Source organism: Apus apus, chromosome 25 (assembly GCF_020740795.1).
Source record: "Apus apus isolate bApuApu2 chromosome 25, bApuApu2.pri.cur, whole genome shotgun sequence".
NCBI classification, from domain to species: Eukaryota; Metazoa; Chordata; class Aves; order Apodiformes; family Apodidae; genus Apus; species Apus apus.
Window position 1 is genome coordinate 5,556,998 of NC_067306.1, and position 23,210 is coordinate 5,580,207.

Consider the following 23,210-nt stretch of genomic DNA (forward strand, 5'->3'; position numbering starts at 1 on the left):
AGCAGCAAGGAAGGAGGAACAGGAAGGACAAGGGCTGAGCTGCCAGTTGTCTGGAGTCTGATAGAGGATGGCAGCAAGTGGGGGAATACTGAGCCCTCCCTGCTCTGAGCCTCCCAGGGCTTTCAGGGTCTGAAGGACATTCTCGAGATCCTCTTAGAGGTGTTCAACACCCTGCCAGGGTCACTCAAACCACAAAAGGATTGAGGGGTTTCTATCCTGTATTTGTATAGTGGAAGCAGAGGCTGTTGTGGGTTTTGTTGTTGTTGGTTTTGCAATATATATGCTGAATTTGAATGATAGTCCAATAATACCACGAGCCCAGGGACAAACCACAGAAACAGGCTGCACTAATGTAGAACTACCAACAATCCAATTCATCTGAGGTACAGGCCTTTCTTCTATCTTAATTGCAGGAGTTAATGCGATGGGACACACAGAGATCAGAGATGCCTTTTTATAAATAGTTCAACTGATCATTTGGCATCCTATTTTGATCTTTCTCCTGTTATCCCCTGAATTTGATGAATTCTCCCATTATCTACATCCTAGCTCTATTCCCTTTCTCTACATACTTTATTTTCATGCATAAACATGGTGGAAAGATTTAAACCTTTCAGATCAGGATACACCCCCATACTTATAATGTACTTAACTTGAGCTTGAGACCACGGCCATTCGGGATTTTTTTGACCACAGATGAGGAAGAACAGCATCATCAGGATCAGGAATGGTAACAGGAATGTGGTGTTGCTGCTGTCAGAATCAGGATTTCTTGCTGAGGTGTAGTTGCCTCCACCCTCCAGCAGGATAGTGTAAAAGAAAAGAGGAAACTGCCTTGACAGGTAAAGGCTGAACATGTGTCGCGAGCCGGTACCGGGGGCTCCCGACTGTCAGGATCCTTTTGCGACTGCCCCTCCCGATGTGGAGGGGTTTGTGAATGAGCCCGAGGGTCACACGCGGCGCTGCCTCTCACGGAGGAACGGCCACCGTGGGACCGTATTTCAGGGGGGTAGCTAGAAAGCCCCCCCACCCCACCACGCTCAGAGATTGCCTCTAAAGCCAAGATTTACTCCACAAACTAACTGGTTTATTAAGGGTTAACACAAATCGAGGGAGGATGTTTAGGGACAATGCAAATGTGAATGGCTACCAGGGATATCAATATGTGTGTAGTGAGAAAGTGTCCTTTAGGGAGGCAATGCAAGAGGTCCTGAGCTTTTGAGGGAGAGGGTTAAGGACCAAAGGAAGGAGGGGAGGAGGGAAGGAAACCGGAAGCCGGTCCTCCTTAAGCGGTCGCGCTGTGTGTGCGAGTATGAGGAAAGGAATATGTGTGTGTGTGTGTGTGTGTGTGTGTGTGTGAGGTGATGTTACCGGCGACTTGTCCAGCGTCGGTCGGTGGCCGGACGGCAGGACGGCAGGTCCGTGGTGTCAGAGGGGCAGCCTCTCGGCAGCGGGTGCAGCGGCCGCTGGTTTCCCCTCCAGCGGCAGCAACACGGGGAGGGGGCTCCGGCCCCGACCCCAGGGCTCGGGACCCCGGCACGCTCGGCGCTGAGGCTCAGGCTGGACCCGGGGCAGGCAGGCAGGCAGGGTCCCAGCACCAGTGTCCGCAGCAGGGGGGTGTCCCATGCAGAAAGCATCAAAACGGGCCTCAGGGAGGAGGGAAGGGCCCACCTGCTGCCCTCGCCCCTTTGATACCCCCTGACCCACCTGTCCAGTCAGTGTCACTGTCCAGAGCCAATGAGCGTCCGTGATCCCACGTTAGGGCGGTGACTGCCAGGGGCACAGGATGGCTTGTCGCCCATCCTTTCTGTCCCAGACCACATCTGTTGTTTTGGGTTCAGCTGTCCTTGAGAAGCAAGTCTGGTTTAGTTCGTTAGCTGGGAATAATCAGGAGAGGCCTTGGGTGGCTTAAAAGGCATTTTGTTTAGACTTATGTGGGGAAGAAAAGAACAGTTTCCCACAACATGTTACTCCATTTGAAATGAAGGAAAAATCTATTATGAACTGATTGTATATTTTCTGTACATTATCACTTTGTATATAGTCAGGGTAGGAAGTGTAGAAAACTGAAAGTGAAGTCCTGCAATAGTAGTTTTTCAGCATGCCTGTTTTTAGAGGCAATTAATAATCCAGAAATAAATGTCAGGCCCTGCTGTATCAGACCACTGACAGGTCATAAAAAAGACCCTGTTCTCACCAAGCAAACTCTTTTGTTTATCTGTTCATTCTCACTTTATCTCCATTTCAGGACTAGTTGTGGCTGGGCTGAGCTCCGTGTTCTTCAACACTGGAGAGCAGCTGGTGTCATGAACATCAGCTTGGCCTCTGTTTGTACCTTCCAAGGTTGTTACCAGCTCAGAGCTTGCTGGGCCTTTCCCTTCTCATGGGAACCTTTCCACTCCAGGCCTGGGCCTACAGAACCTGAGAGACAAAAAGCAGTTGAATCATAGAGGGAAACTGAAGCAGGTGTATTGAGATGGAGTGTCCTGCTACAGGAGGCATAAAGCAGGGAAGTCCTGCATGGGGCAGAGAAGGTGTGCAATGAGGAGATGGGAGATGGGACTCCTGGGGAGGAGTTTCTTCCCAGTCCACTGAAAATGGATAGAGGGGGAAGCACCAGAAGGAAGAGGGTCACAGGAATGCTGTGTAGGAAATGGATCCCATCACACTGTGGGGTGGGAAGGTATGGGACAGGGTGTGTGCTGGCTCCAGAGCAGGCGCTCCAGGGATGGCTCTCACTGGTGACATGGCAGGATTGTGTGACCCTGCAACTGGTGGCTCAGAAGGGTGGCTGAAATGGTGGTGGTCACTGCTGGCTGGGTGGTGGAACAGGACTGTGGGGGGAGCAGGATGCATTGGGAGCCACCCAGGCTGCAGGGGACCCAAGGGCCTCCAGGGTGCTCTGCCCACCAGGGAGGGCCAGACCTTCCCCCTCTACCTGCTACTGATGCAGATGGGGCTGGAGTCCTGGTGTCCTGCTCAACCTGCCTTCTAGGTTCTAATAAAGAATAGGAAAGGAAGAGGTGGTGAGGAACTGGAATGGGTTGCCCAGGGAGGTTGTTGATGCCCCATCCCCGGGGGTTTTTAAGGCCAGGTTGGACAATGTTTTGTGCAATCTGGTCTAGTGGGAGGGTCCCTGCTCATGGCAGGTGGGGGTTGGAACTTGATCTTTAAGGTCCCTTCCAACCTTAATGATTCTATGATTCTGTAGGAAGCTGGAGGGCAAAATGTGGCTGTTAATAAAGAGATTGTGCATTTAAAATGTGAGATCAAATTGGTTAGGGAATTAACTCAGGGGTGAGATTGTCTTCCTCCTGCAATTATGTTTCGTTTTGCAGTAATTCAGGTTCCCCACAGCTGCAAACCACTTTGTAAATCAGAAAATATCCAGCAAAGAAGGCAAAAAAGTTCAAAATTCATCCAGTGCTGTAGGGATAAACAGGTTGGCTGAGCCTGTGGATGCCTGCTGAGACAGGTCTTCACAGTTTCTCTTCTAGGGTGGTCGCCTGGAGGACTTCAAGAACATCAGCAGCAGAGCTCAACCTAGAAATAGCAGTTTTGATTCAGCTGTGAGCTTTGGGGTGGGCCTGTGTATGTGGAGGAGATCTAGGAGGGTATAAAACAGGTAAGCTTTGAAACAAAGAGACTAGAAAGTGCAGCCAGAATTTTAGCAGTTAAAGCAGAGCAAAATGTAGCCAATGTCTATGCAAATTGGAGGAAGAGATAATGAATAATGAGACATTATGATTGTGTGGGATGGAATTAAGTTAGAAGGAAGATAGTACAGATAAGGACTAGAGGATGTTTACACTTGTCTGGTAACCAAAGCTTAATCCCTGTGTACTGTTTCCAGATGTTAACTCCATAATGGCTGACTAAACTGATACTAAAAATCAACAGGTCCTTTAGAGCAACACAAAGCTCCTGATAACACCCCCATGCCCACAGCACCAGCACTGAAGGCCTCAGCTGTAGGAAAGCAGCTCCTTGTGCACTCTGACCAACCCAAAGGTGACAGTGTCCTGGTTTCAGTGACACTGTGAGTGTAACAATCCGGTGGTTGCTCTGCAGAGGGTGCTCCTGCCTCGTGTGTGTGTCACAAGCTGATGGTTGCTCTGCAGAGGGTGCTCCTACCTTGCACTGTTCTCTCATGTCCAAGGCCTGCACCTCCCCAAACCCCCTCCACCCAATTCCACCCCAGCTGCTGCAGTCCTGGATGGATTTTGGCAGCAATCTGCCCTCTTCTTCTCCAGACAATCATCTGGCTCTTGTTCTTATACCACTTTTGGACATCTTTGTGCCTTGATTTAGGTGAAAACCTTGAGAGCAAATGAGGGAGACTAAAACAGTGAGTGGGGATCAAAGAACAGTGTGTGATGGCAGTGTCTGGAGATGGGATGTAGAAATTCCAGCCCAGCTAGGCTCCAGATGATACCAGCCTCATGAGACACAGGGCAGGTGAGTTCTCAGAGGCATCAGGTGTGCTGGACCTAGTGAAGAAGTGCTGCAGCCTTTGGCCATCGTGGCATCTCCAGAGCAACTCGGATGCTGGCTTGGTGCATCCCCTCCCCGTGGGCAGGGAGGGCACAGCCAGGCTGGCCAGTGCAAGGTGGGAAGAGCCCTATGGACATCCTCAGCTTTGTCTGCAGAGCCTGGGATTCCACCTGGTTTGGTGACAGGGCTCTGGGATGAGTGTGCAAGTGCCTTTCCTCCTCTGGAGCCAAGGCAGGAGCTAGCTGGGAGCAATGGGACTGCTGCCCATGGAACAAACAATTCCCACTATCCCAGTGGCTTATGGCAGCTTTCCCAGGACAAGAACATCACAGCAGCAGGGATGGCACATGAGAGCCATGGTCCTTTCCATGCTGACCTGTGCACTCTGGGGGACAGGAACAGCTGCCACGAGGCACCCAGCCACCAGCAGGGCTGGGAGCTCTGTGTGGGAAGGTCCTTCCCAGACCCTGGATGGGAGGTGGGATTGGCAGTTTCAATCTACCTGCTCTGGAATGTGCACCTCAGATCTGCAGAAGGAGAGCCTTTGTCTGCAGGGTTTGGCCAATGGTTTTAGAAAAATGGGCTCAGCTCTCTAGGTGTGTGGGCAGCCCAGGCAGTCACTGCTCACATTTCCAGCCTACTGCTGAGAGAGCACTTGTAAATTATCTCCAAGCTGAAACCACATTCTTGGTTTCATAAACTACAATCTGAACTAAAAGCCAGGAAAGGGGAAAGGACTTCTTAAATGTGGTTTGGATGTAAAGTTGAGATCTGGTGCCAGAGCCTGATCTGCCAGAAACAGAAGACTGTGCTGCCTTCAGCAGTCCCAGGCTCCTGCCTGCTGGAACCTTTAACTCCTTGGGGAGTTAAAGGAACCATCACACACAACTAAGCAGCACAATTCAGGCTGACCTGCTGCAGAGTGAAGGGTCCACCTAGAACATGAAGGCTGTAGTCTAGAGTCCCCTCCCCAGCTTTTCTCCTTCAGCCTTCCTGACCACAGCACAAAGGAGCTGAACACTGAACACCAAAGACAAAACAATACCAGGAACATCTTCCAGGTGAAGTGTGAGGGGGCATTTTTGCAGCTGGTGTTTCCATGCCCAGACAAGTAGATCTGTTCCCTTATCTCTCTCCCACCTCCAGCACTTAAGTTTGCTTGTAAACACCCCCATGATGGAAAATCTTTGTTTTTTGGATGAGATGCTGGACCATCTCATCTAAAACCTGTTCCTGCCTAGAATGGTTGGACCAGATGATCCTTGAGGTTGCTTCCATACTGGCATCCTGTGATTCTGTTCCCTCTCTTCCCTTTTGCACTGGAGAGGAGCCAAGATAGTTCAGGACCTTGTGCTTTTGTGTCACGATCACAAAGTGTGTGATGATTACAAAAGTAACCAAGCAGGATTTAACTGACCAGAATCAAAGCTGCTAATCTGCAATAACAAGGATCCCTGGTCCCTTTGATGGGGGGATACTGGACAGTGCTGGTCTCCTGGATATTGGCTGGGAGCAAATGCAACTACCCCAAATCCCCATGAACTGAAGACAGCACAGGAAAGACAACACAGTCTGAACTGCTGGGGGAAGGGACCTGGGTCCCCACCGATGCACACAGGCCTGCACTCCTCGCTGTGCTCCAGCCCTGGGGTGTCCTGCAGTGCTTTCTCAACCCTTCAGGGGGAGAAAGCCTGTGAAGAGCCCCACAGTGAGCCACAGGGACAAGGCAGAGGTGTCTGTGGGTCCAGGAGCTGCAGCTCTCCACTGGGCAGAGCTGCTGTACCTCTGGCCAGGAGCAAACCAGGGGTGGGGAGACGCACTGGTCACCACAAAAGGCTGTGGAGAAACAACAAGGAACTTGAAGTGGGTCCAGGCCCCACAACACAGAGGAATCTGTGTCTAAAGGTAAACGCTGCCTCCTTTCCTCCCTCCTGATTCACCAGTGACAACTGCAGAAACATCCATTTCTATCCCAATACTTCCATAGGCATTTCTAGTCAGACCAGTCCCATTGCCACAGAGCTGGCGGCCCAGCCAAGGCAGGAATGGCCCAGCCAAGGCAGGGTCCACCCACAGGCATCCTGAACTATCAGAAAAATCAGGCTGGAGGAGTCACCCAGGCATGTGCTCCCAGACAGGCCAAAAGGGGCTGGTATTTCCCTATGTCCTGTCAGCTTCTCCTGGAAATGGCCACGTCCAGCCACTAGGGATGGGGGTGAAGGCTCCAGCCCCATGAAGGAGGTACTGGGGAATGTGTGGCTGTGACTGCAGTGGTAGTTGCATCAAAATCCTTGCTCTGCCACCTTGGAGTAGGCTGGCACTTTTAAAAATATTCCACATCCTGTGGTAAATACAAAACAATCAGAGGGAGCTTCATCCCAACAGCCCAATGGCAGAAGATACTAGGATTTTAAATAGTCATAAGGCTGGAGAAGGGTAATTTTTGTGGGTTACATCCTTACAGCCTAACCTCATATTCCCAAATCCCTGCAAGGAACAGAAAAATTATGGGTTTCCTGCTCTTCACAGGCAGAGGCATGTGCAGGATGTGCTTGAGGAACCTGCCCAGAAGAATATGGGATTTCAGATCTCTTACACGTGTTGGCTGCACCTACCCTACAGGATAAACCCACTTGTGGTCCCTTATTCCCGAATTACTATGGCCAAGGGATGTTTTGAAGTCACAACCCTGACCTTTCCAAGTGTCTCCTGGGAGCAGGTGCATCCAAAGCTCATCTCCTCTGCAGGGCAGACAAGCCCTGAGACCCAACAGAGAACAGGCAGTTACTGCACTAAGCTCTGCCAGCCTTGCACTTCCAAGAGCTCTGGATTTGTGAGCCAAATTTTAGCATCTATCTGCAAAATTACAGTGTCCTGGCCCACAAATCCTGCAAATAAGCTCCTGCAGTCAAACCAGAAACAATCAAAGAGCTGACATTTGTCACTGCTGTTGTTCAAAGTGACAAGAGCAATAATCAAATGAAGGTTGAGTGGAGGGCTTGCTGTGTAAGCACTTACTTATTCAGCAGGAGTGTAATAAATCACTACAGGTGTCTTTTAGAAACATAAAACAGGTCCAAGAGTGTTCATAACCCTTTTATTCTAAAATGCCAACAAACCTTGACAGAACCAAACTTCAAAATAATGCTAAATTTGCACATTCTACTCAACATGCATTATTTTATATGGGTAGCAATACAAATGGCAAAAATGCAGTATTTTGAGGAACAATCTTTTAAAAATGTGAAAGTCCAAATTCTTTCTAGACAAATATCATACCTGGTTTCTTAATTCTTCGTGTTTGCATATTAAGATCCCATTTTGGACTTTGCATCCATTTTCAGAAGTACACTGCTTGATCCAAACATTTACACAGTCCAAACATGTATTTTTAGTGATTTAAACCACTTCTGTCTCCTCCCCCCCCAACTCCCCAAAAAAACAACAGTTACGTTAGATATCTCAAACTTGCTTTAACCATAATGGAAACTAGATAAGTATGTCAGTATACTCTTCAAACTTCACCTGTTTGGCATTATGCATATTGTAAGAGATTCCTCATTATTGTATGGCTTGAAGCACCACACACCCACGTGGGAAAGTTAAGGCTGAAGGCTTGAAGCCCCAAAGGCACTATCAAGATGCTTTCTAGGAAGACAGAAGTCTGTAAATTACAACCTCCTTTAAAACCCAAACTGTCCACATGCACTATGTGGGCAAACTCAGAGATGCTGAAAAGACAAACAAAGAGTGCATGCACATCAAAATACTTCCAGGTTGGGCTGATCCAGATGATTTTAATTAAAACATTATGCAGTTGGAAGTCTCATCCTCTTTACAGGCTGGAGAAACTCTCAGAACTGCATGGACTGTTCTCTTGTTCCTGACTTCCACTGAAATGGGACTACAACAGGTCCTGCTACACCAAGGCCTGGATTCACACCATCTTTGCAGGGCATTTCCTCCCCTCCCCCCTAAACATAATTGCTTCCCTTCTTTTACAGTTAGTATGAAACATCACATGTAGGCAACACTGAAGGAGCCTCTTTTGCAAATCCACACACTGGTTTTAAACTATCAAGCCAAGGGACAAGATTTTAGTGGTATGTGCAGCCCCCTCCTCCCCTGTTCTGCTTCCCACTGTCACGTCATGAGTAGGAACCTGATCAGACCCACCTCCTCCTCTTAGGATTCATGCCCCTTCCTCACCCCTGCCACTTCAAACTGACCACTACTTCCAAAGTTCTCCTGCTTTTTCCAAATCACTGGAGGAAACAGAACTTCACAGATCATCAGCACTGCCCTTGGACAAGTGAACCAACTTTTGCCAGTTCCTGCATTTTGGTTTTTTGGTCAGTTTTTCCTGTTAACTACCCACTGCTGGCTAAGGAGAATTGCTGTGTAAATTTATCAGCCCATTTACTCAGTAACAGTAAAAAGATCACCAACTGAAGATTAACTTAAGAAACAAATGCTCAGGGACAAGAAGCTTTTACAACCAAGGAATTTTAAAAACCTCAGGTGTTGCAAAAACATGTCCTGCAGCGACTGCCCAGTCCTGAGTCCTGCCATCACGTCCAGGGAACATCTCCCATCCACAGAAGCTCCAGGGTCCTAGAAAGGGAACTATTTAGTACCGAGAGGGAATGAACTTCCAGGGGGAAGAGATGCTAATACTCCAAACTCTGAAAAGAGCAAGAAACATTTTTAGCACGAGATGGAGAAAACCAGAAGATTTCCTCCCCTGTCCCAAATGAGAGTGGCTTTTGCTGAAGTAGCACTTGTCACCTTGGCAACAACATTTCTCCACAAGTGACATGTTAATTTGGATTGGCAGATTCAGTCTGACCCTGTGGCAATTGCAGTCACTGCCTTGCATAGAGGCAATGTCTGCAGAGCCCCAAGAGCAGCAGGCTGAGGTGCTCCAGGTGTTTAACTAGTCAGTCGTTCCTGAAAGCACCTCTAAGCTTTAGCTTTGCTTCTAACTGGGATATAACTGTGAGTGCAGCATCAGACACTTCAACAGGGAAAGCTCCCTCCCTCCCACCTCCAGCTGTAGCTTGAGAAGTTTTCTGCCCCCTGGTAGTGTTGGTTTAAGCAGCTCTACCCCTGCTCTGAATCTGCTGCATTTGACATCTACCACAGGGGCACAAAACAAGGAGATAATTTGGTTTAAGTGGGGAGTGAAAGGTGTTAGTGCAGATGGTGTGGAAAGACTTGTTTAGAGAGACAGAGCCAAAGTGGCTGGGGAGCAGGGCTGCTTTAACTGGACCACTGTAATGAAGGGACCATCAAGAATATGAAATAAAGAATACAGAGGATGCCTCAAAATAAAAATACAGAGGATGATGCATGCATCAGATTCACTCAGAAGCTGCTCTCCAGGACCCAGGTGCTACATACCACCCCTCTTGCCCATGCAGTAGCCATAAAGCACTGCTGCAGACACAGGTTTCACAACTGTCACCATCTGTAGAAGTCACCGTCTCAAAATCACACAGTACTTACAGCCTTTCCATGAGATGGTGTATGGCAGGAACTCAGGGGCACGCAATCTTGAAGGCAAGCGATTCTTTTCTTCAGAGGTGGTACTAGAACTGAAAAGACTTCATTCACTTCTCCTGACAAATGCACTTGCTCAAATTTATGCATTTTGCTATGGCACAAAGGGAAGCAGGGACCAAAGCGGATGGTACTTGGCCACTGGGAGGTAGTGGGCTTAGAAAAGCCATAGAGGCTCTAAACAATAGAAAATCTTCCAAAAAATGTAACAAGTGAAACCAGAGGTCATTGTTTTGGAAGGAGAGAGGTGTATCATGGCTGAGCTCACACAGAACTGCAGAGCTGTAGGTTGCAGGCCTGGTCCTGCATATGGACTCAGATCTTAAAACATGCTCTGGCAACTCTAGTGGCACTATCACATCTCGTACCCAGCCTACAATCGTGATCCACTGTTGGATCCACCAAACCAGCCAGGGAAGCTCCAGCCATTTTGCAGCTGGCCATTATCTTCCTCACTCCCCCAAACCCAAACTGTGATTACACTTTGCAAAGGGCAAGAGGAGGACATTTCTGCTAACGCGGGGCCCTGAGGCCAGCACATCTGCCAGGTCTGAGGTGACACGGGACTGCTGGCTACCCATTGGCTCCACAGAAACCCAGTAACTGTTTGAAAAAGTTCCAGAGGAGGCATCTGGCCACATTTCCAAAGTCAGCATAATGGCTCAGCACCTTTCTCCCCTCGGCCAGACATCCTGCAGGAACCCAACAGAGGCTACAGGCAGGAAGAGCACCCGGCCACACGCACACAAGAGCAGAAAGTATCTGTGTTCCTAGAGTCATAGAACTGTCAAGGTTGGAAGGGATCTCTGGATATCACCAATGACCCTGCTAGAGCAGGGTCACCACGGCAGATCATACAAGGAAACATACCAAGCCATCCCAGATGGGTTTGGTATGTCTCCAGAGAAGGAGACTCCACACCCTCTCTGGGCAGCCTGTCCCAGTGCTCTGTTACTCCCAGTAAAGAAGTTTTTCCTTATGTTTAACTTGACCTTCCTCTGCTCCAGCTTGTGCCAATTGCTTTTGTCCTTCCTAAGGGCTTCCTCCTCTTGTGCAGGCCAGTAATGTAAGAAAGAAGTAACCAGCACCCTGAGAATGTTCCCTGTTATGAGCATCCCTCCTTCCAGGGTTTGCACAGCAGCATATCCAGCCATCCAGGCTGGGTTTGGAGCAGGCTGCAGTACTGGGTACAAAATGTGGCTGTGAGGAATCAAAGTCTCATTCACTACCTTTTTCCATCAGACTTGGTCACGCCCCAGACAAAAGGAGAACCTGACTGCTCCAACGAATCTGCAAAAGGAAACAGATGACGTGGCTCAGAACTAAGGAAGTCCAGTGACCATCAGATCAGGGACAACTCTGTCATATTTCTACATGTTTAAGAGGGAGTAGAAGCTGATCTAATGATGCGTCTGATTCAGTCATTTAAATAAAGAACATAAAAGTTATCATGTTTTGATTGTCATCATCCCCATCCCTGAAGTGTTCAAGGCCAGGTTGGATGGGGCTTGGAGCAATCTGGTCTAGTGGGAGGTGTCCATGTAGGTGGGGTGGAACTGCATGATTTTTAAGGTCCCTTCCAACCCAAACTAGTCTGTGACTCTATGATCACTGCACGTAAGGTACTAAAGCTTACATGGAAAGGAACATATGCTTAGAAACATATCTCCATGGCAATTATGGCAGGCATGCTGAATTGTTCTCTCTAGCAGGAAAAGCCTGCTGGGTGGAGAGGTGCATGTTTTCAGGAATGAGCATAGACAAGGTGTACTACACGAGACCTATGTGAACAGATCTCTGGACTCACAGTGTCCCAAAGGGCATTGAAGGACAGGACCAGTGAAAAGGCAGCAGTGTGGCAGACAGGGAAGCTCCTCACCTGTTTCCCAGTCTTCAGCACATGGAGGTGCCTGCCATGTGCTCACAGCATTCAACTGCTTTCTCTGGAAGCCAGTGGACTGATTCACTTCAGAAAGAGAAAAAAAAGTTGGTGATCAGCAGTCAGGTTCACTTCAGAGAGGCCCAAGTGCTTTGGATCAAGCTGTGAAACCCTGCTCAATGCTTTAAAGGAAACCCTGACCAATGCAAGCCAGGTGTTGATCTGAAATCCAGCAACTTTGAATCTGCCTTTTTCAATGAACTGGAAAAGACTCTGCTCCTTGGGACTTGTGGAAGGGATGCTCAAGTGAAGAAGAAAGCTGCTGACAGGAATGCAGCCACCATCACGAGCCTCGCGGCAACTCTACAGGTGACAGAAAACCATCTGGCTGCTCTGTGGAGTGGCAGTAGCTAAAAAGCCACTGCAGGGGATGGAAACGACACTGCATAGCACAGAGTGCCTTCCTAAGTATTTTGGAGGTTTTGGACAGCCTCCTTCTCACCTTGTCTCACAAGGTAGGGGAATGAAATCTCAATTGTATGGCACATGAAGCAAGTGGAGCAGCCTGGAGGAGTTGCCCCATCTGTTGGTGGGAGTGAACCACTCAGGTTGCCCTGGAGGAGAACAGCTGAGGGGCTTCCATTATTTAGACACCTGTTTGGTAGAAATCACCTTTTTGCATGGCACCAGTGGTCAGGCCTCAACAAAGGGAGATCAGCTCTACAGAAAGAGGACCTGTGCTTCTGGTCATTAAAGTATCCCAGCTCCTGCTAGAGGTACTTCCATGTGCACAGTCCAAGGTACAACATTTTTATTCAACAAACCCTGTAACAAAATATGTGCAAGGCCTACTGGGAGCACCTGCAATAATCTCATGAACCTACGCAACAAATCAAAGCAAGTAAGACTCAAGTTTCCCCAAAGCTGCAGTGTCACACAAAACTATAGACAATAATTTTACTCCCACTTTTCAGTTATTCTATGCGCTATCCTTACAAACAGGAACCCTCAGTCCCCAGGGTGAACAAACACCTCGGTGGTTCTCTCACCTATGTCTTGCTCAATGAACCCTCTGTCATTGCACTTCGTTAAGTGATTGGAGAGATCAGCCCGGGGAACCAGATGGCGAGCGTTGAAGGGGCACGTGGCCAATTCCTTTGCAATGTCAGGGTAGTTCTAGACAAAGGAAAACCAAAATCATGTGCCATAGCTCTCAAGTTCACTCATCTCTTGCTAATCCATAGAAAAAAGCCCCAAAGGATCTTTGTCATGTTGCTTTAAAAACCAGACTAAACAAGGAATAGCAAGATATCATTCAGACACTCATTAAACATGCGAGGGGGAAAGTAACATGACTGTTCTTTAAAACATAACTCACTGAGAAACTGAGCCCCCCTTGAGCTGACTGAAATGAAACATGCCCCCAGTGTCATGGTTTGACACCCAAGCTAAACTCCCTGCTATCTTCTGCGACACTGACAATACTGCTGCATGGTTTACAGCACAGATTAAACTATTTTAAAAACAACAGGGGAGAGATGTTATGCAACTGTAAGCCATTCAGGTATTTTTCAAGTAAGCAGGCACAACAGCAGAGAAATTCCTTAAACCTTTCAAAACTGAGAGGGAGTTGGAAGCATCCCACCCACAGGCTTTGGTGCTACAGGATTTCTGTTCAAGTAAAACTTCATCACCCCCACAGCTCCTACTGGCAGTGCTCAGCTGTCACTGCAGTTAAGTAACCTAGCCCCTGCTAATTAAACAGCCTTAATTGAGAAAAGCACAACTTTGTGCCTCCCTGGGGCTAGCTGAGGCAGCTCTGCTGGGCAGGGATCAGACTCACACCTGAGACTGGGGCCAAGAAGGCCAATGCCATCCTGAGGTGCATCAAGAGTGAGTCCAGCAGGTCAAGGAAGGTTCTCCTCCCCCTGTGCTCTGCCCTGGTGAGGCCTCACCTGGAGCACTGTGTGCAGTTCTGGGCCCCCCAGTTCGAGAGGGACAGAGATTTACTGGAGAGAGTCCAGTGGAGGCTACAAGGATGATTAAGGGACTGGAATCAGTCTGATGAGGAAAGGCTGAGAGACCTGGGGCTGTTTAGTCTGGAAAAGAGAAGACTGAGAGGGGATATTATAAATGTCTACAAATATCTGAAGGGGGGTGTCTAGAAGGGGAGGCCAGTCTCTTTTCAGTGGTGCCCTGTGATACGATGAGGGACAATGGACACAAACTGGAATACAGGAAGTTCCACCTCAACATGAGCAAACACTTCTTTCCTGTGAGGGTTACAGAGCTGCCCAGACAGGCTGCCCAGGGAGGTTCTGGAGTCTCCTTCTCGTGAGACTTTCAAGACCTGCCTGGATGCGTTTCTGAGTGAGCTGCCCCTGGTGGTCCTGCTTGGGCAGGGGGGTTGAACTCGATGATCTCCCCAGATGTCCCTTCCAACCCCTGACATTCTGTGATTCTTTAATTCTACGACAAAGGCTGAGGTGCCTCATCTGGACACTGCTCAAGGCAGTTGTTCCCAGGTTCTCAGCCCTCCTGTGTTCATAATTTTTGGCCTACAGGAAAGCTGGAGTGGGACTGTTTACAAGAGTGTGTGGTGGTGATAGGACAAGAGGAAATGGCCTTAACCTAGAGTGGGGTAAATTCAGACTGGATATCAGGAAGAAGTTCTTTCTCATGAAGGTGGTGAAGCACCAGAACAGGTTGCCCAGAAAAGTGCTAGAGGCCCCATCCCTGGAGACATTCAAGGTCAGGCTTGAAGGGGCTCTGAGCAACCGGCTCTAGTTAGAGGTCCCTCCTCACTGCAGGGAGGGTTGGAATAGATGACCTTGCAAGGTCCCTTCCAACTCAGTATATTCTGATTCCATTTGCTTCAGCTACATTGAACAAGCTCTTCTGGCCGAACAGAAGAAGCTTCTCAACACCAACGCAGCTCACACTACCAAGGTTGAGCTTACTCTGTTTGCAGTGTCCTCTTCGTGGGGAGAGCTTCATTATGCACAAAGGAATGGGAAGGTGAGGCAGCTGGAAGGATGTGATTGGATTTTATGCACAGGTTATGCAGAGAACACAACAAAGTACCAAGCAAGAGGGACGCTCTCCACCCAGACTCTTGCCACTGCAAATAACCACGCAGTGGCATCTTCAGACGGATCAGATAATAATCTCCCAGCCCCATCTTTTGCTAAGTACTTACAAACACCAACTTTATTTAATTGACTGGTGACCACTATCATACCTCATCTGCCTAATAAGGTAAGCTTGCCAAAACTGTCTGGTCATCAGTTATGAAACTCAAGGTCAAAACCAACATGGTTAAAAGTTCGCTTCCCAACACTGTTCCCCTGGCTTACATGCACAATCTTGACAGAATTTGCAAGGAGCCAAAAAGGAAAATTTCAGCCCTCTTGAATGCTGAAAAGATGGAAGTACTTGCAACTCAGCTCTGCTCACCACTTTCACCTGTTTCTTAGTATTTTTTAAGGCAACAGTTCAATCAAAATGAATTGTAAGTACTGATCCCAGGACACACACCCTGCAGCTGCATCTGAACTAGAAGGCACAGCACTGCTGTGTTATTCTAAGAACATACTGCCCAACTTCAAGAGGGACAAATAGTTTTTAGAAGGTCTCAGCAAATACAAAGCTCAATTAGATGCAAACAAACCACGAGGACAACAGAGTAGAAGAGAAGAAGGAATGCTTCCTGTTAAATGATTTGTATTCAAATTCTGGATAAAAGATGAAGAGGGGCGAAAAACCCTCTCCCATATGGGCTGAGCCCTGGATGTGCAGTTTTTGCCAGAGGCACACTGCAGTTACTAGCAACAGAAAACAACACTCCCCTATCTGCTATGCAGCTGCACTCCCAGCACTTAAAAGAATGAATTGCAACATGACAACACTTCTTCCCTGACTAGCCAGAAGGGTGCACGTAACTCACACTGTGTTCTGCAACTTACAGTGGAATTATGTATATGACATAAAAAAGTCCAAATTACTTCCGTAAACTATTCCTATCAGTTGCACTGAGTGGTCATTTGTTATATCCTGCAACTGCACATAGATTGAGAGTTGGGGCTGTTCAGCCTGGACAAGAGAAGGCTCCGGGGAGACCTTAGAGCAGCTTCCAGTGCCTGAAGGGGCTCCAGGAAAGCTGGGGAGGGGCTTTTCACCAGAGAGGGCAGCGATAGGACAAGGGGTAATGATTTTAAACTGAAAGAGGGGAGATTTAGGTTACATATTCAGAAGAAATTATTTACCATGAGGGTAGGAAGGCACTGGAACAGGTTGCCCAGGGAGGTTGTGGCTGTCCCCTCCCTGGAGGTGTTCAAGGCCAGGCTGGATGAGGCTTGTGCAGCCTGGTCTGGTGGGAGGTGTCCCTGCTCATAGAGGGAGGCTGGAACATGATGATCTTTAAGGTCTCTTCCAGCCTTAACCATCCTATGATTCTATAACCTCCATGTGAGCTGCTGGAAGAGACCAGAACTTCCTCCCTGACCTTAACATGAAGAATTTGTGTCTCCTTTCAAGAGAGCCACACTGGTCAAGGGTGAATTAACATGTGTTTGAAGTTATGACTAAACAAATAATAAAATTACATTAAATGAAGGCTAAACAAGGCTATTTGCCAGAAAATGCAAGAAGAGTGAGAATAAACATGATGTTTACATGTACAGAATTACTCCCACTGAGGCCCCACTGGCAGTCCAGCTCACCTTCTTGCACTTCACCAGGTGGTAGGGAAACCGAGAGGCTCTTATTTGATGGTGCTTATTATATGGACATTGCATTAATCTCTCAGGATCCAAAGCATCTAGTAGAAGGGAAGAACAGAGAGAAAAAGAAAATAGTTAGAGAGACAAGATCTAGCATCACTAAGACAGCAAAATGGGAAAAAAACACACTGCCACATCAGGGCTGTGACCTTAGGGAGTTAAACCAGCTGCTCCTAGTTTGAAACCATTCATTAAGGGCAGACACCTGTTTTGCAAAACCAAATTCATTTTGAAGTTTGTGGTGAGCAGGATGTTAGTCAAAACAGAATAGTAGCACTGAGCATAACAACACTTTAAGTGACCTTATTACATAGGTAATAACTTTTACTCAAAGTGAATGAGGACAGGAGCAGTTTTCCAGCTGTCTTAGAGGAGAATCAGTGGGATGATGACACTCCCACCAGTGTCCTCCGGAGTATCCTCAGTCTGAGCCAGATCTTTTCTGATCAACAGCTCATTTTGCTACAGGAGAAACGCCAGACAATTCTGCATGCCTCTCATGGTGCACATGACTTCTAAGTGAATTTCTTCATAAGCCATGCAATTATTTAGGACTGAGGAGTTACTAAACCAACTAACCACCTAAGAATCTATGCACTGAACAGTGAAGCAGCATGAGTGCATGCATACATGATGTAACATTTTAATCTATCTATAGATAAAATGTATTAAAATAGAAATATTAATAAATTTATTAAAAAAACACATTTCTGTATTCTGTGACGAGGTACCTAGAAGGAAACTCAGGTCCCCTCTGTTGCCTAGGGGTCTGTTTGCGGGGTACATGCCAGGGAGCCAGACCAGGCTTCTTTCATCCCTTCTGCTCTGCCACTCTTTTTGCAGAGGCTTTTAGCACATTTAGAATTTGATTACACAGCAGCTTAAACAGATCACATCCTCTTCTTTTACACATGCATTGGTGCTGTTATCTCAACAGCCAGGTCAGGGAGCTCTGTCTGCCTGTGCTCAAGATGTTGTTCCACAAGTCACACTGGGCTCACTGCTGTGAGTCACTGGGAAGGAAGGAGGGACAGAGCTCACCCTTCCCTCTCAGCTCTGCAGTGCTGCTGCTGTCAGCTCTGCCACCCCCTCGCCTCCATTAGCCAATTTAGGCCATGAGAACAGCTGAAAACTGAGGATCAACAAGCTTTGTATTGGTTCAGCTGTCCCTGGAGGAGCAATCAGAAGTGGTTTCTCTCTGTGAACTGGGTGAACACAAGATCAGACTGATACCTTAAACAACAGGCACTATTCTATCACCTCTTTTCTGGTCATGTTGACGGCCTTCACTGAGCAGTCTCTAGGCCTTTTGCATGTAAACAGAGAACAAACTCAGGGAACTGGGGCTTTTTGCAGTTGGATGCTGATTGAGAGAGCAGGACTTGCAGCCCAACATTATGCATGTGTGGGAGAAGGGATTAACCAAGGGACAGCTCAGAATGACCCCGCAGAAGACTACCTTAAGACCCCCACCTGACAAGCTTAAATTGCAAGGACAAGGAAAAAAAAATATTCCAATGAGTTCCAGGAAATCTGATGCATATTACAATGAGATCTAGGAAATCTGATGTACATGTATCTGGTAGGACAATACCACTTAGGGCATGCATGGCTTTGAGAACTACCTCTCGTGCATCCAGTGCTGCAGTAAAGAATGGTGCCTTCTAAAACTCCAAGACAAGCGTTAGAGGGTTCTGTCAGCAACTGAATTTTATGATAATAAGACCAAGTGCGTTACCAGTAAAAGGAAGGAGACAGAAACAAGTACCAGAGGCAGAGGAAAACCCTCACCACAGTACATACAACAGCCAACAAAAAAGCCACAGGAGCTGCTTGATCAGGTAAATAAATGCAGTTAAGGCTGCAATCAGGGCAGCCTCGGGGCACCACAGCAATGCCATGTGCAACTGAGGTCCTGTCCCTGGGCGTACTGCACACAAACCCAAACCCACGGCAATCCTGGCCATCTGTGTCTGCAGTCAGCTGAAGTAACAGCTACAGACTGGAGCAACACTTTACCCAATTAAATCCCTTTATTCAGATACTTCCCAAAGGCCATCCACAGCAGAAGCACGTCTGGTACGGTAACTATGTGCAACACTGGCCTAGTTAAAACAGTCAGCAGGACACAGGGGCCTGCTCGGCTCAGTCGCAGAGCACAGCCCCAGGCCCAGCGGCGCCGGGCCGGGCACTGCCCGCAGCGCAGGGCGGCCGCCTTCCCCTGCCCCGAGAGACCGCCGCGCCCTGCCCAACTCACCCTCCAGCTCCATGGTGGAGAAGGGCTCCGCGGGGCTGCGGCCGGGCCGGACGGGGCTGCGGCCGGGCCGGGCTGTGGCGGGGGCGGCCCCTCCAGTGACGACACAAGGCGGCCCCGCTGCCCCCGCCCGGCAGCGGTTGCCGGGGCGACGCCGCGGCCTGGGCCTGGGCCTGGGCCTGCGCGGGGCGCGGTGCGGGGGCCACAGAGCCAGGGGGTAGTTTGGGTTGGAAAAAACTTTTAAGATCAAGTGCGACTGTTAACCCACCACTGCCCAGGCCACCACTGCCCCGTGTCCCTCAGCACCGTCTGCAGGGCTTGGAAACCCCTCCAGGGATGGGGACTCCCCCCCTGCCCTGGGCAGCCTGGGCCAGGCCCTGACAACCCTTGCCAGGGAGAAACTGTTCCCAAGCTCCAACCTCAGCCTCCCCTGGCACAACGTGAGGCCGTTTCTTCTTGTCCTGTGAAACAGAGCATTAACCAAACTCTGACTTCAAATTGCTAACTGCTTGTAGGGTGTAAATCTCTCATCTGGGCCTACTGCTCGTGAGTCGTAAAAGCCTTTTGAGTGAGCTGGTCTGTAGATTTAGGGAAGAAATACAAGGGTCCTTGAAGAAGAAAGAAACCATCCAACTGTGACTAGGGATACCTGCTGTAAGCAGTTCTACTGTGGAGTCAGCAGAGATAAATGGGAAAAGAGACAGAATTGGCCAAAGGTTCCTGTGAGGAAGACTCAAGGATGAAGAAAATGACCCCCAGGAGACCCTAATGGACTTAACACGTATGTGATAATGGGCGGACACTTACATAAATGATTTCTTGGGAAACTGATGAATATGTAAACTGTTTCTTAGAAATATTACATATAATTAAGTATCAGCTGTATATATATCTCTCACCTTACCCTGTGAGGCGCACATTTTTCGAGGAGCTATCCACTGTGCATCCGGTGCCATGAATAAAGGTACTGACTGAACAGTACTTAGACTGCTGGGTGAACTGTCTTTGTTTCAGTTTGGCACCCCAGACAGGACCATATCTACTTGGCTGCTGGGCTGGTTGAGGCAGGACTCCCTTGGGTGCCCCTGGGGGTTTCCCTGGAGGGACTCCTCGCCTCAGTTGGATCACTGTGGGGGCAGACAAGGACCATCTGGCAAACAGGTAGTCTTTAATTTTACTCTGTTCTGGGACTAGTCATCTTTTCTGGGTGTTGTCCATAAGTCATAATTGAACTTGTGCAGGATAGTGTATGCCGGGTAGCTAGCACCCTGGTGTACATCTGGTTTGGTACATCACAATCATGTGCTTCTGTTTCAGTGTATCACAAAGGTGCACTTCTGCTTCAGTGCTGCACTGCAACACAGGGGTACTGCTGGTACACAGGGGTGTACTTCTGTTCTGGTATTGACATCTTGGTCAATGGATTTGGCAAATGTTATATAGACATTGAGTTGTGATTGGCAATATTGGTTTTGATTACATTGGTTTGTGTCACTATTAATAGGAATTGGATTGTGCTATTTTAATGGGACAATTCAATGGTTTGTGAACTGGATGTGTGAGTGAGTGAGACGCAGCTGCGCTGTGAAGCGAATGTGGATTCTGATCTGCGGTTCCATAGTCTTGCGAGGAGCACAGCTGCAGACAAACAAAGTGAAAGATCTATTTCTGTCTTAAAGCTAGATCTGTCCACTGTAATTGTGTTTGTGAGCCATAGCTGTGTTTGTGTAAAAGTGGGATCCCCTTTCTTTGTGGTGTGAGTGAGTGGAAAATGGCCGGAGAAACAGTGTGACTTTAATATCTAATGAGTAACAGTGATTATTGTTTTACCTGCCCATAACAGAAATAGATTTTAGGTGTGTAAAGTGACTGGTGTAATTTCATATTTAAGAATCTGAATCCAAATTGGATAGATATAGATCTGATGCTGGATGCCTTAACAGAAGCAGAGAAGCAATTGGTCGTAAGTACAGCTAAAACCCATGTCCAGGCACAAATAAATTCCTGAACATTGCCAGGACCTGTACATACATATATTCCAACAACTGATCCAGGATGGGACCCCAATGTAGTAGAGGAGTATGAAATGTTAAAAGGCTATCAAGGGTGGATCAAATTTGGATTTGAGGGAGCTATACCTAAAGCTGTAAATTGGGCTAATTTATATTTGGTGAAACAGGGACACACTGAAACCCCCTCCAAGTTTCTTGATCAGCTGAGAGTAGCAATGCAGAAATAAATCACTCTTGATCCATCCTCTGAGACTGGGAGACAGCAATTGGCTCCTCTGCTTCTGGGGCAGCCAGCAAAGGATGTAAGTAAGAAACTACAGAAAATTAAAGAACCAGACAATAGAGATTTGGAAAAGTTAATGGAAGAAGCCCCTGAGGGAAAGACAGAATCAGCATCATCCCCTAAGGTCAGATCAGTGCGCATATTGCAGAGAAACAGGACACTGGAAAAAAGATTGCCCTAGGTGTGGAACCCCCCAGATAGCAGTGGCTACGGCTGTTGCACAGTGACAGGGACCTGGGGAATCTACCTTAGCAGATCCACTGATTAAAGTAAAGCTAGGGAAAAAAGGGACAAGAAGCAGAAGTTTTGGTTGACAGTGGTGCCCCATTTTCTGTGTCAAACCAAGAATTAATACCAAAACATCAGGTTTTTGTTACTGTAATGGGAACTCCTGGCCAACAAGAGAAGGCATTTTTCCTGCAGCCTCTGAAATATAAATTAGGGAAGCATTTGGGCATTCATAATTTTTTGTACAGGCCAGGATCACCTAAACTGTTGTTGGGTCGAGACCTGTTGGAGCAATTAGAGGCAAAAATAGTTTTTGATAAAGGGAAAATTGAACTGACGGTTGGAGAGGATCAGCTAATTGAAATCCTAAGCCTAGCCCTAATACACACCCCATCTAAGTCAAATTTGCCTGAAGAAATAATAAATCAAGTGCGTCCTGGAGTATGGGCATCTGAGGTCCCAGGGAAGGCAAAAAAAGCAGCCCCAGTGGTAGTAAAACTGAGACCGAGAGCTCAGCCCGTGAAAATAAAACAGTATCCATTAGAATTGGAGGATCGAAAAGGAGTAAAGGAAATTATTGACAAATTTCTAAAGTATAAATTACTAATTGAATGTATCAGAATATAATACACCCATTCTACCAATTTGGAAAACAGATGGCAAAAGTTACAGGTTAGTGCACGATTTAAGAGCAATAAACAAAATCACTGAGGATATACATCCAGTGGTGGTCAACCTGTATACTTTGCTAACCAAACTTAAAGGTGACCTGATTTGGATTCTGGATTTAAAGGATGCCTTCTGCCTAAGTCTAGCCAGGGAGAGTCAGCATCTGTTTGCACTTGAATAGGAAAATCCTGATTCAGGAAGGAAATCTTAGCTGACATGGACAGTGTTGCCACAAGGATTTAAGAACACTCCTACAGTTTTTGGAAATCAATTAGCAAAGGAACTTGAGAGTTGGGAGCCCCCATACCCAGAAGGAATTTTACTCCAGTATGTGGATGATATACTATTAGCCACTAGAACAAGAGAAAGCTGCATGAACTGGACTGTGAGTCTCTTGAACTTCCTGGGTCTTAACGGATATCGAGTCTCCCAACAGAAAGCCCAGCTGATACAACAACAGGTCATCTAGTGGGCTCTGTTTGTTTCCTGAAATGCCTGTATGCTAATGCACGCAGCATGGGGAATAAGCAGGAAGAGTTAGAGGTCTGTGTGCGGGCTAAGGGTTATGACCTGGTAGCAATAACAGAGACATGGTGGGACAGGTCACATGACTGGAATGTGGCCATGGATGGTTATGTACTTTTTAGGAAAGATCGGTCAGTGAAGCGAGGTGGTGGAGTTGCTCTTTATGTGAGAGAGCAACTAGAATGTATTGAGTTTTGTGCAGGGACTGATGAGGGGCAAGTTGAAAGTCTGTGGGTAAGAATTAAGGGGCAGGCTGGTGTGGGTGATACAGTTGCGGGGGTCTACTACAGACCTCCTGACCAAGGCAAGGAGGTTGATGAGGCTTTCTACAGGCAGCTGACAGTAGCCTCAGAACTGCAGTCCCTAGTCCTCATGGGAGATTTTAACTACCCCGATATCTGCTGGAAGACTCACACAGCCAGCCTTGCACAGTCTAGGAGGTTCCTCCAGTGCATTGATGATAACTTCTTAATGCAAATGGTGGACAAGCCGACTAGAATAGGAGCGCTGCTGGATCTTGTAC

General features: G+C 47.7%; 1 protein-coding gene across 7 annotated transcripts; it reads right to left on the reverse strand.

Moving 5' to 3' along the window:
• Positions 1 to 1,026: 1,026 nt before the first annotated feature.
• On the reverse strand, positions 1,027 to 19,050 carry GTSF1 (gametocyte specific factor 1). 7 transcript variants are annotated; one of them, XM_051640477.1, is made up of 7 exons: positions 18,974 to 19,050; positions 16,657 to 16,754; positions 12,985 to 13,111; positions 11,936 to 12,022; positions 11,286 to 11,346; positions 10,003 to 10,091; positions 1,027 to 2,421 (listed from the first exon to the last, which is right to left on the reverse strand). In XM_051640477.1, the coding sequence occupies exons 1-7, from the start codon at positions 18,984 to 18,986 to the stop codon at positions 2,348 to 2,350; spliced, it is 549 nt and encodes a 182-aa protein (XP_051496437.1). In that variant the 5' UTR covers positions 18,987 to 19,050; the 3' UTR covers positions 1,027 to 2,347. The 7 variants fall into 7 exon arrangements, with proteins under 7 accessions (XP_051496437.1, XP_051496440.1, XP_051496436.1 ...); XM_051640481.1 differs by lacking the exon at positions 1,027 to 2,421 and adding an exon at positions 8,970 to 9,108; XM_051640482.1 differs by lacking the exon at positions 1,027 to 2,421 and adding an exon at positions 8,970 to 9,179.
• Positions 19,051 to 23,210: the final 4,160 nt, after the last annotated feature.